Raw genomic sequence first — 12,458 nt, 5'->3', positions numbered from 1 at the left:
TCCTCTTCAGTCGGCGTGGAAGGGGGCGTGTCCACATCTCGCTTGTTCACATCTTGCCATTTCACCTGATTGTACCGCTCTTTCCCTTCAAGCCCTTGCTTTTTATATAGCTGGCACATTTCCGGGGTTTCAATCCCATCAATGTCTTCTCGGGGCACACCATCTTTTAGAAGCGTCAGAAACATGTCTTTTCTTGATGCACGAGAATCCCTACTGTCCAATCTCTTTCCAGGAGTCAGTTTGTCACTACGCCCCCCCTCTCTCACTGGGTCTTTCGTCAGCTTTGTCCCATTCCCCCAGGTCTGATTACTGTCTGATAGCATTGACTACTTCATCTGTTAATTTACCCCTCATCCCCACCAGCAAAGTCATAATTACTTTTTGTAGGCCGGTGGAGCAGTTCGAATGATTGTATTCTGGGCTGAAACCGATTATTCCACCAACCCCATATGTTCTGGATCATCAATATGGATGGCTTCTTTCATAGCATGCTCCCTGAGTCTTTGGATAGCCTCTCTGTGTGTACCACTTCTTCTCGTTGCTAGGCCAGTCTGACGTAATTGGATACTTGCGATTACACCCTTGCGCAGCTAACTGTAACCAAGACACTTGCGACTCTCACCCCTGGGCATCAGGAGGTGGGCCTGCACGCAATACCTCCTGAATATGGGTTTCATGGGACAATGGCAGGAACCTTGGAGAATTGGTCGGATCCACTAGAAGGCCTGCTGCACGTCCATCAAATAACCTGACCATCCATGATAAGAGACTCACCAGCCCTCTGTTTCAATCGATTAATGATTTCCCCAACCTCTTGCTGAGAGTAATCCTCCAACGTTGTCAAATCCACCATGCCACCGCCAGGATTAAGGATTATTCGGATGTGGCCCAGCTCGTCTACGTGTAGCAGTCACTTCTTTCCTGTCAAGCTCTGGTTTAGACAGTATCTCCCTTTTGGAACCACACTCTGAACTAGTACTGTTGAATACATCCCCCTCCCATTGGTCGGGATCCCAATCAACCCCTGCAGAGGCAATCACTGTTGCCACCTTGCAGATAGTCACTCTCCCTCTTCTTTTTCGATATTTGTATCGGGCAACTCTTACAGCCGCTCTTTTGGCCACTGCTTGATATTTATCTGTCTTATCATGATACAATTTAATTTGAAGTTGCTGAATTAGCGCAGTCTGTTTCTCAGCAGCCAACTCTTTTTCCAACCTCAAAACATTTGCCTGCAATTCTGCATTCTGCTGATGCATCTTTCTGAATGCTTGCAACAAAATCCAACCTCATCTGCCCAACGCTGAGCACTCCTTTTCCTTCTCTACGAGTACCTGTTGCAAGCAAGCCGCCACCTCAGCCGGACTCGCCTATCCTATACTCTATCACAGGTCTCACTCAAACCTGCGCCACATGCCCAAGTCTGTGCCAGTTTGTCATATGGACTCTTTGTCCACCCTGGAATCATCACTTCGTGACAGTCTCCACCTGCAGAACGTCCCTTTTTCCTAAATAAGAAGCTCATGATTCCAATGAATTTTCCAAGTCCGTATCAAAACCTCAGACACAAGCAAGCTTACGTCACAAACATAAAAAACTCAAAAATTAATTACCTTTCTGCGTCCAAGCCTCAGGTTCATTTGGTATTTGGAACTAATCTCATCACAAATACCCTGCCCACAGCACCACTATGTTTTGCTTTTCAGGCACGTGTAATGACCTCAGCACTTATCCTATTACACCGACAAAAAGTTCTTGGACTCAGGAAGGCAATGATGTACACTTAGACCATTAGTTGGAAAATAATTGACTCTTTACAGGCCCTTTATTAACATTCCATAAACATACATATCATGATAGAATAAATGCAACAAATCATGCATGAATACATGAACGTGAATACACACAAAGAATATACATCACCGTTAGTGCAGTAGGAAAAAGCTTAATCTCGGGCCACAACAACACTACCCAGTCCCAAGGCAGGTAAGCAGAGAGATCACGCATCAACTATTGGGGTCTGGAGGGGAGCGTCCTCCCTCTCAGCGAGACTTCATCACACGTGGTTCCAATTCTCTGTCTCCTCATGGGGATTGAACCGCTCTTCTTATGGGGAGAAATCCCTGCACCTCATAAGTGGCCGAAGGGCAGACAGCAAGCATGGGAGGCAAGAGTGGAAAAATCCACAAAGCGGAAAAACCCAGCTCATCTCTCACACTCTCGTTCCCAGCATCCCTTATAAATGCACCTGCACATCCCCGACTACTCGCTCGGCTCGTCCTTGAGCAAACAATACAATACAATAACTATCCTCCATAGTGAGCTCATCTGCTTCATGCTACAATATTGCAACTGTTGCAGAAATCATGTCTGCCTTCTAACTGAGCCCACAAAAACGTAGACTTTCATTGCGGTTTGGAAGTGAATATCCAAAATGGCCGTGCACCAGCGCCATGTTATTTAGCTCATTTTCACACACAATCACTACACCCTGACTGGGCAAGTGGACAACCCTGGCACAACGAGAAGCAGACCACCCTGATACTGGTGACCTCGGGGGAACCCTCGTGGCACAGACAAAGATGTCGGTCATGCAGGGCCCCTCTTAGTGCTGGAGAGCTGAAACTATATGGGGAGGCCTCGTGTTTCACAGGTCGAGGGTCTGTCGAGTCCCAAATCCGAAATTGGTGACGTCGACCTATGAAACGCCCAGGAGGTAGCTGGTCAGTCCATAAGGTGGTCTCGTTACACTTAAGACCACTCCCAAAGGCAGGGTCTCGAGCATGTGGGGGGCGAGATAGTTGACTCACTGATTAAGGCCTTCAGGAGATCAGACAAGGGAGTAGGGCTTTGCTGGGACTTTGCTGTTAGCAGTACTGGTGTCTGTAGCGACGATCCATGGGTTTCAGCAGGATGCTCCTCTTTAAAGGAGTCTTGGCTCCAATGGCTATCTGAGGAATGGCTGCAGGAGCCCGCCTCTTATCCTATAGCTGAGGTGGAGTAGCCCCCAAGTCCACCAATAGCAAGCAACTGCAACATTCAAACTAGCAGGGGCTGTCCAATCATGGTCTGCCTCTTGCCACCACATCTTCCCAGCATCAGACACACACTGATTAGGATTTGGGCTGAAAGCAGACAGTCCCAGCCCCCACATCCAGAAACAGAGGCGTTGCTAGGGCGAAAAGGGGGGGGGGTGGAGAGGCTATAGCCCCAGGTCTTTCGGTTGTAGCCCCGGACAGAAGCTCAGGGGCTGCAACCAAAAGGCAAGGTAGCCCTGAGTCTTGACAGTCCTGACATTGGTGTAGCCCCAGATCTTTTCCAGACCTAGCAACCCCTGTCCAGAGACATAGCACTGCTTTGCCTAGGCAAGCCAAGGCTTTTCTTGGGAAAGGGATTGCTTTATTTGGACTATCTGGCCAAAAATACAAGATGTCCAAAGGGCTGGGCAAAATCTTGTGGCTTAGCCATTTTAGTGTAGCATATTCTAAAGGGTATTATGCTGTAAAGGGAAAAGTGCACGCAAGACAAGTTGAAAAAACTGCATAGAAAAATGTCTGTTGCCACCAGCCCGTCCAGGGCACGTTATTCAAGTAACCGAAATGTTACGTAGAACAAAAGAAAAGGGCATACAAAGTACCCCTGCCAAAACTCACTACAAGGTGATGTGTTCATCTTAAAACAAACAAGGAATTTTCGCAAAGGGGGGAGGGGGCGGAACAGAGTCCCTTGGCTGATACCAAAGGGACTGATTAGTGCTTCCAAAATAGATGAGCTAAGCAAGGTGTAAGTAAAGTGAAACAAAGGCAAATTGTTGGGGGGTGAAGGGGAGTTCTTAGATGCCTGTGGAGGGAAAACAGCAAAAAAGAAAATATTTCTTTATTTTTTTTTTAAATATATTTTTTATTGAAACTTCGATCAACATGAAATTCATTGCATAATACATAGCAGTAATAAAGCATTAACACCTCTGTTAATCAACACTTCGAAATTTTGTTTTAACTGGATTACAGTATTTCTAAAATTCATAAACTCATCAACATGGTCAGGCAAGCCTGATAAAACAGGTTAACACAGTGTGATGCTCCAACAAAAGGAGACCAAACCAAAGGGGATCTAATTTCCAACCAAAAGGACTGTATGATGGGGCAATGCCACCACAGGTGGCTAAGGTCCCCTCTCCCTCCACAGCCATGCCAACACGTGTCTGGATAGTCTGGGTTCATTGCGTGCAGCTGTTGCGGGGAGGAGTACCACCGAAAACAGAGTTTAAGCGCTCCTTCCCTTACTGCAGTACACCTTGAAGATCTGTGGGCCCTACCCCAAATCCTCTGCCAGGATTCCTGAGAAATGGTGATCCCCAATTCCCTTTCCCATGCTAGCATATAGGGAGGTTTCTCGTTCTCTGAAACATTCTCCAGGAGACTGTAGCAAGTAGCTATTCTGAGAGAGTGTTGACCTTCCACAGCCGTTAGCTCCAGACCTGTGGGGGATCTTGTGGCTATCCATCTCGTATTCGGGTTAGTTATCCAATGATGGAGTTGTATATACCTGGATCTTTCCATTTCTCAGAGCTTAAATTTCTCTTTGCATTGATCAAAGGTCAGGGGCAGGCTATCAACATAAAGATCTTGTAGTCTCAGTGGTTTCTCAGTTGACCAGAGATGATGAGTTGGGTTGAAGCCTTGGGGTAAAGGCTGGATTCTGCGTGATAGGGAAAGTGGGCCAAGGCCTGATTGAAAACCTCTCTGAGTGCAGACTCTATCCCAGCATCGGAGCGTGGCTGCCGTGGTGGGGAGGAGGGATCCCCGATAGCTACGCGCCTCTCGTGGGAGAACCGGCAAGTACCTCAAGGGGGCCCAAAGAGTTGTTCAATGTCATGCCATTTAGGGGGCTCCATTGGATTAGTGCAGCTGAAGATGGCTGCTATTTGGGCTGCTCTGAAATACCCCAGGCCACCTAGCATCCTATCGCATGGTAAGAGCTTACGCTGGATTCTTGATGTTTTACACTGCCATATAAATCAGGCTTTTTCTTTTTGTAGCTCGAGAAGATCTCGTTCTGGGATCAGTATTGGGAGGGCGTGGAACGTGTATAATAGCCTCGGGAGCAGGACCATTTTAACTTCGCTGATGCGCCCGAGCCATGATATCTCTTGAGAGCCATCTCTGCAGGGATTCCTTAGAGTCTTTTAAGAGATTGGGGATATTGGCCTTCAACCCCGCATAAGTGGGGGTCAAGTGCACACCCAGGTACGTGATGCATGTGTTCTTCCAGTGAAAAGGGTATGTACACTGCAGGGCGGCCAAGGTGTCACGGTTTTCCGACAGGTTCAAGCCCATTGATTTAGCTGTGTTTATTGTAAACCCTGAAACCGAAGAGAATTGGGCAAGTAGGACCGTGAGGGCAGGAAGGGAAGTTGTAGCCTCCCCAGAAAACAAAGCACATCGTCCGCATATAGCGCAACTTTGTGAGTTTGCCCTCCGATTTCGAAACCCTGAATCTTCGGATGAAGACGAATCTGCTGGGCTATGGGCCCCATCAATAGCGCAAATACCAATGCGGATAGCGGACAACCCTGTCTGGTTCCCTCCCCAAGGCTATCGGGGCTGACCACTGTGAGTTAATTCGTACTCGGGTTGAAGGCATCTGAACATTTGACAGGATGAGTCTAGAAAATTTTGGACCAAAGCCCTTTAACACCAGATTCAAGTAGTCCCAAGTCATGCTATAAAACGCCCTATGGGCATCTAGAGATAATAATGAGAAGGGGCTCGGGATTGTGGGGGCCAAGGCTACCAGATGTATTGCTCGGCAGATGTTGTCGCCTGCAGACCGACCTTGAATAAACCCAGTCTGGTACCTATCTATTATTACTGGCAACACATCCCCCAACCGCCGAGCTATGATTTTACTGTAGAGCTTTGCGTCAGTATTGAGCAAGGCTATGGGGCAGTAGGGTTTTTCCCGGGTTTCAAAATTAGGGTCGTAGCCGACTCGGCCATTGTCTGTGTAATGGTACCTGTGTCCCATAAAAAATTAAATAGCTTTGTGAGGTGGGGTGTGAGTTCTACACTTAAGGTCTTATAAAATGTATTTGAAAACCCGTCTGGGCCTAGGGCTTTGCCGAGGGGAAGAGCTTTGATTGCAGCTTCCACTTCCTGTGCGGTTATTGGGTCTTCCAGAGGATCCCCTAAGGCTTGTGGAACTTGCGGGAGGTTTGCATGTGTTATGAAGTCTTTGGAGGTTTGTATATCTCTGATGTGCTGAGTTGCCTGTTCTCTAAAAAAAGGTTTCAATAATCTGAAGTTTGCCATCCTCCGAGGAGACATATCTGCCTTTCCCATCTCGTAGGGTGTCTATCCTATTTCCATTTGTCTGTTTTTCAAATTAGCTGCCAGTAATTTGTTGGCTTTTTTCCCCCTCGTATAAAAATATTGCTTAGTTAGCATCATATGGTGAGCTGCCTTTGCCGTGTGGTGTGCCTCCAACGCCTTCCTAGCTATCCGCAGTTCTTTCAAAGAGCGTTGTGAGCCCTTCTATTTATGTATCGCTTCAAGCCTGCGAGATTCTCCCTCTACTTGAACTTGCAATAAGCTCCTGGTCCTCCCCCTTTGTGCCGCCTAATCACTGCCTTGCTAGCTTTACATATTGTGTCCCAACTCGTGTTGCCTGTATCATTCTTATTAAAGTATAATTCTATAGCCTCCCTTATATGAGTTCGAATTAATGGGTCTTCCAATAGAAAATCATGTAATCACCAGGGGAGCTTCCGGGGTGGGGTTGCCTGAAGTGGGGACATTGTTAGCCTCACTGGGGAATGGTCCAAAAGGGCTTCTGGGAGAATTTCCGCATCTATCACAGAAGGGATTAGTGAGTCTGAGATAAAAAACATATTTAGCCTGGAGAACCCTTTGTGAACCGCAGAGAAATAGGTATAGTCCTGCTCTTCCTGATGGCAGTAACGCCACACCTCAATGAGTGAGTGTTCCCGCAGCAGTGTGCTAAGTGCTCTAAAGTTACTCTTGTCATTGGCCGTTGGGGGCAATGTTTTGTCATTAAAATCACCACCCAAAATGAATTCCCCTTCTGCATGATCAGACAGAGCTTTTGATAATTTAGCAAAAAACACATCTTGCTTAGCATTCAGCGTATATATAGAGACCAAGGTGATTCTGCGCCCATCTAACATGGCCACTACCAATAGGAACCTCCCCTCTTCATCTCGCACCACCTCCAGTGTCTTCAGAGGAATGCCCTTGCGCACCAGAATGGCACCCCTCGTTTCTTCAAGCCGCTGGAGGCGAAATACTTGGGGTGTTGCCTGTTGTTAAGGCGAAATTCATCAGTAGGCTGAAGGTGGGTTTCTTGAAGAAATAGGAAACCAACATCTAGGGATGCTAACCTATGAAACAAGGCATTACGTTTTAGCGGGGAGTATAAGCCTTGCACATTAAGGGTGATACATTTAACATCCGGGGCCGTCATTCAGGATTCGCTCAGGCTTTTGTGATCCGTTTAGTAACAGTTTCATGCCTCTGGGAGGACTCTCTAGTTCGTCGTCCATCTCCCCACCCTCCTGGTTGTGTCCTATAAATGACGTGCATTATATGAGGACCAGCAGAGAAGTCAGGAGGGGAGGGGTCCTGAAAGACGCTCCCCCAGGAACCCTGCATTGTGGTGCAGTTTACAATTGATTGTTATGCGGTGTGGGGGGCCATAGACCAGGCCCATTGATAATGTAATAAAAAAAAAACGGACATAAAGAAAACAATCCATACAGGATAAAGGAAACAATATAGTTGAAGCTCATGTCGGGCTCAATTCTCCAACTACCATGAGCAAACTGTCAACCATAACGGGCGCCAACCACTCAGGTGCCCAAGTTCGCTATTCTACGAGAACTTCAATGACCATTAGTTCAAATTAGTATCTTGCATTCAGGAAGCGTGTCTCCCCAGGTTACGCTTGAGATCTGCAGACAAGCCAGAAATGAAGCCTTGCCATGGTCTTTTGGTTCAATGGAGATGCCATTAGTCAGGCGTGGACAAATGAGGAGCCTTGTCTTCCACCTTTTTGATTGTTGTCAAGCAAGGCATTACCCGGGTCAACTGGCACTAAGATTGTCCCCTTCTGGCATCAAGGGGGCTTCTAGCTCTCGCCGCTTATCCGCCTCTTCCGTGGTTTCCGCCTCCTGGTGTGTGGGTGCCCCTAGTCGACGCTAGCCCCGGGGTTTTCTCCGCCTGTCCTTTGGCGTAGGACCGAAGGTTGAGTCCGCCGAGTCCTGGGTTGTGAGGCATAGAGGCTTCTTTGTTGTTTGGTTCAGACATTTGCCTGCTTTCCTCATCCTCTGAAGAGATTATGTAGTGCTGATTGTGAAGGTCATAGATTAGCTTGCACGAGAACCCCCAGCGGTATCGAATCTTTTTATCTTGCAGCCAGACTGTCACCCTCTGTAGCCGTCTTCAATTTGCAAAGGTGTATGGGGAGAGGTCTTGGAAGAGCTGTAGTGTTGACACCCGGAATTGTACTGAGGCCGACTTTCTAGCTGCCAACATGATCTCTTCTTTCTGGCGGAAAAAATGCACCTGGGTAAGGACATCCGGCAGCAGATTTCTTCTTAGCTAGACTGAGGTGTATACCCGATGGGTCCTGTCCAGCGTCAGCACTTCAGAGGGTGGGAGATCGAGGAGGGATTTGAATAGTGTTTCCACGTATTCAGGAAGATCTTGATCCGAGATTTGCCAGGGGATGCCACAAAGGCGCACGTTATTCCTCCTTGACGTGTTTTCAAGGTCTGCTTGTTTATCCCAGATGTCCTCCAGCTGTTCTTCAATGACCCTCGCCCTTTCCGTAAGGACTTCGCTATCGTGCGTCTGCTCACAGGCTATATTTTCCAGCTCATTGACTCTGTTCTCAAGGCCCCCAAGGTGCACCGTCAGATCCGCCAGTGACCGAGCTAGGGAGTCTTTTGAGGTTTTAATTTCTGCTTTGATTTCCCGGGTGATGTCTTGTTTGAGGGTCTTTAACATCTCCTCTCCGCTTTTGGAGAAGGCCATGTCTGAATGTTGCGACACCGACGGGACCAGGTGGTTGTCAGCTGTGACTATGTGCGAGTAGGCTGAAGATGCCAGCTGCGGTGTTAAAAAGGCCTGGATGCCATGCGTTTTCCGCTTTCCTGCAGTTTTAGGCATTGCCAATGGCTCCAATATAATTTCGTTAGTGTGCCCGTGGCACCGAGGCTTATAGTTAGTTCGAACCTGCAGGAAGAAGACATGGAATCCCACCAGGTTCTCAGCGGGTATCGAGTGAGTTCCCCTAGCTCAGATCACTTGGGGCAGTGGGGGATTTCTTTTCTCCAGAGTTCCTGCGCCTGCCGCGAGGACATTTCAGCCAATGGGGCCCATCCCTTCACCAACATCCAGCTGAAGGACCCAAAAAACCTTCCCAATGGACCCCTCAGTGATATGCAGGCACCCACTTTCCGTTTACAGCTTGCATACATCCATAATATTCAGGGCTGCATATGGACCGAAATGACCGGAGGCATGGATCTCCACCCGCTGACTGTCTCCGTGGCCCTCCAATGGCATCTGGGCTCAAGGCGGGTGACCCGATGCGGTGTGAGGACGTCCACCGAGCCTGCTGCGGGCCCAACAACAGGGAGGCAGTCGGAAATGAGGCGCTCAGCGGGCGCAGAGCAGCCGCTGACAGAGGGGCCGCGGTGTGGAGCGTGTCCTCTGTAAGCACTCCAGTCCTCCAGCGCTCACAGTGCAGGCGGTCCGCGCCCATTCAAGGTCCCCTCTCCTCCAGGCAGTGAGGGGGAGCGGTGGAGTCAAGCCGGCCCAGGGGCATTCTGCTCACCGGCGTGTGGATCCAGGGGGGGTAAGTCTGTTCTCCCCAGAGGCCCTCAGTTCAGCCTGCCGGTCCATCGCACACTCTGCCCGATTCGCCAGCAGGAGGGTCCACGCCATACACCTCTTCAAGGAGCCGCGTCAGGAGATGTTAGTTTCCTCCTCGCTGTTCAGGCATCCGTGCAGCTCGCCAGCCGATTCAGGGCTCCAGTTCATTCGTATTGAAGCGCACCGCCATTTTCTCCCAGGAGCCGCGCCAATATACTTTGGGCCGAAACCTCAGGACCAGGGGCAACCAGCTCTGCATATTTCATTCCGCAAACTCTGTGCATCTCTGGCAACCCGTGGGACACATATCGGGTGAAAAGCCTCGTCTCGACGCGTACATTTTGCATGGTTTGAGCACCTTGCAGCGTAGCTCACGGCAAGCACGACCGCATGGCGTGCTACCTAGCCACGCCCCCAAGAAAATATTTCTTAACAGATGGCTTTTCAAAACCAGCAATGAGGGAGGGTTCTGAGATGCCAACCTTTTTAGCTCTAACCATACTCGAGCAAGATAGATGTTAGTAAAGTAGGCCTAGACCTCAGCAGATATGGGGGTGATGTAAATTTACAAGGGGACAAACATATAGGACTCAAAACAAATTAGACAGTAAGTATATAAAAGAAACACATTTATGAGGCCTTAAGACACTAAGCCGTGAAAATCACAAGTAAGTTAGTACTTTGAAATCAACACTATAAACATATATACGTTCATTCTTGGTGATCCCACTTAGGATCACCCTCACTTTACTTTTAAGACCTTTACAAGTGAATAGCATCTGAAACATGGAAAACTGTATGTAATAAAGTAAGTGAAAAATAGGCCATGCAAAGCAATTGAAATTCAAGGAAAAGCAATCGAAGCAGTTTTACCCTGCCTTATAAAATATGAGGCCCCTAACACTTAGTCCTTCCCTGCCATCCTAAGTAAACATAGTGCCCTTAATAGTCATAAGTTCCAAGAAAATACAATTTGTAGGAAGTTGGGAGTGTTAAAAGTGAAGAAAAGATTAGGGGTCCTCTTCCAGTCTCACCACTGAAGTCCGGGAAGGGGAATCCTTGTCCTGAACTTGATTACGGCCAGGCATCGGAGCAGTAGGTCTAGGACTTTGCACTCATACAACCCTATGGCGGGAGGGGCCTAAAAACAACTTTGCATGCTCACCCCCCTCCCTCACTCTGATTCCACTAGAAACCACCTCTAATGTTCCTAGATTTGCTGTTATCATGTACCTCTATTGTTGGTTCCATTGCAAGGGTTCAGGGGGGCATGGGTGCACTGGTCTGGTTTGGGTCCGGCTAGGCAGCTGTTGTGAGAGCAGGCAAGACCGTTTCTGATGCTTATTTGATTTATTGTATTCTATTTTCTCTGGCTTTTTGTATGTCCATCCACTCCAAGATATACAAGGAGGGTGACAGGAAGGTAGGTGAAGCTACAGTCCTGGAAGTTATCAAGAGTTTGTGACCTTTATGCTGATAGTTTATCTTCAAGTATCCATGTGCTGCCTTCTGTTCAGTTCTGTGGTGGAAAACTAGCAATTAAAGTGCCTAATGATGGTTTTATCAGCAGCTGTTTTGTCAAGTCGATGGGTGGTCCTTGTTTGTATTTTTTATTGGTTCTCTCCTGTTGTTTTTTTTGCAGAATAGCTGTATTTTCAGTGTCTGTGCTTCATGACGAGCGGATCGTACTAGTGGCAGAACAGCGCCCTGATGCCTCGGAGGAGGACAGCTTCCAATGGATGAGCAGAGTCCTGCAGGTAGTTCCATGTCTGGATTGCTGCTATGTTGACTTTTTTATGGCATATTATTGCTTGACAATATACCATGTCCTCCGCCCCATCTTTTCCTGTGTATGGTATTGGTGTGTCTGGGAGAAGGGCTTCTCCAACTCTCTCTCTTTGCCTTTGTTTGTGTTGGGGAGATTTCTGCACAACCCTCAGGTGAGGGCTATGGAACAATTTAACCTTTGGTGAAATGAGGTTCCAAACAAAAGGAAAGGCCAGATTGTTTAATGGTAGCTGAGACGTCAGGCTTACTCCAGAGAAGTAGGAAGGATGTCGGTAAAGTGCAGTAGTTCTCATTAGTCACAGACAAAGAACACACTTCACTAGTTTACTGGAAAATCATATACTTTTATAAAACATCACACATAGAATATCTATTGGGTTAAAATAAGTACTTAGGGTTGCATAACAAAGTAAAAACAGTGTTGGTATAAAAACGGTAATGATCAGTTAAGATCCAATGCACTGCAAACACTTAAAATGTAAATACACTATCTGGGGATGGACACTGTACATCTAGGTTTTAGGGGGTGGCAAGAAAAAGATCCCTAGATAACAAAGCTACACTAATCAGCATTTTCAGAATCCACAATGCTACACACAATTTAGCGTATTCTTCCTACTCTAGCAGAAAGGAATAGGGACATTTCTGATGCACTACACAGTGATATAGTGTCCACAGGCAGAAAGGGTAACATGTTAACCAATGTTAAAATGCTTTTCTAGTTTCTGGCCTGGTGGACAGATTTTAGGACACCCTAGTTACACCTATCCA

General features: G+C 47.6%; 1 protein-coding gene across 5 annotated transcripts in view; it reads left to right on the top strand.

Moving 5' to 3' along the window:
- Nucleotides 1-12,458, top strand: part of DIP2A (disco interacting protein 2 homolog A) — a 2,340,120-nt gene that overhangs the window by 1,558,686 nt on the left and 768,976 nt on the right. For all 5 annotated transcript variants that reach the window (XR_011274713.1, XR_011274712.1, XM_069616034.1 and 2 more), the window contains one exon: nucleotides 11,542-11,656. Coding sequence is in view for 3 of the 5 variants with exons in the window: in XM_069616034.1 (XP_069472135.1) it covers nucleotides 11,542-11,656 (115 nt within the window). In the remaining 2 variants the exon portion in view is untranslated. The remainder of the gene's footprint in view (nucleotides 1-11,541; nucleotides 11,657-12,458) is intronic.

This window comes from Ambystoma mexicanum, chromosome 9 (assembly GCF_040938575.1).
Source record: "Ambystoma mexicanum isolate Mex_15411 chromosome 9, UKY_AmexF1_1, whole genome shotgun sequence".
In the NCBI taxonomy this organism is placed as follows: domain Eukaryota; kingdom Metazoa; phylum Chordata; class Amphibia; order Caudata; family Ambystomatidae; genus Ambystoma; species Ambystoma mexicanum.
This window is presented reverse-complemented; position numbering and strand designations above follow the sequence as displayed.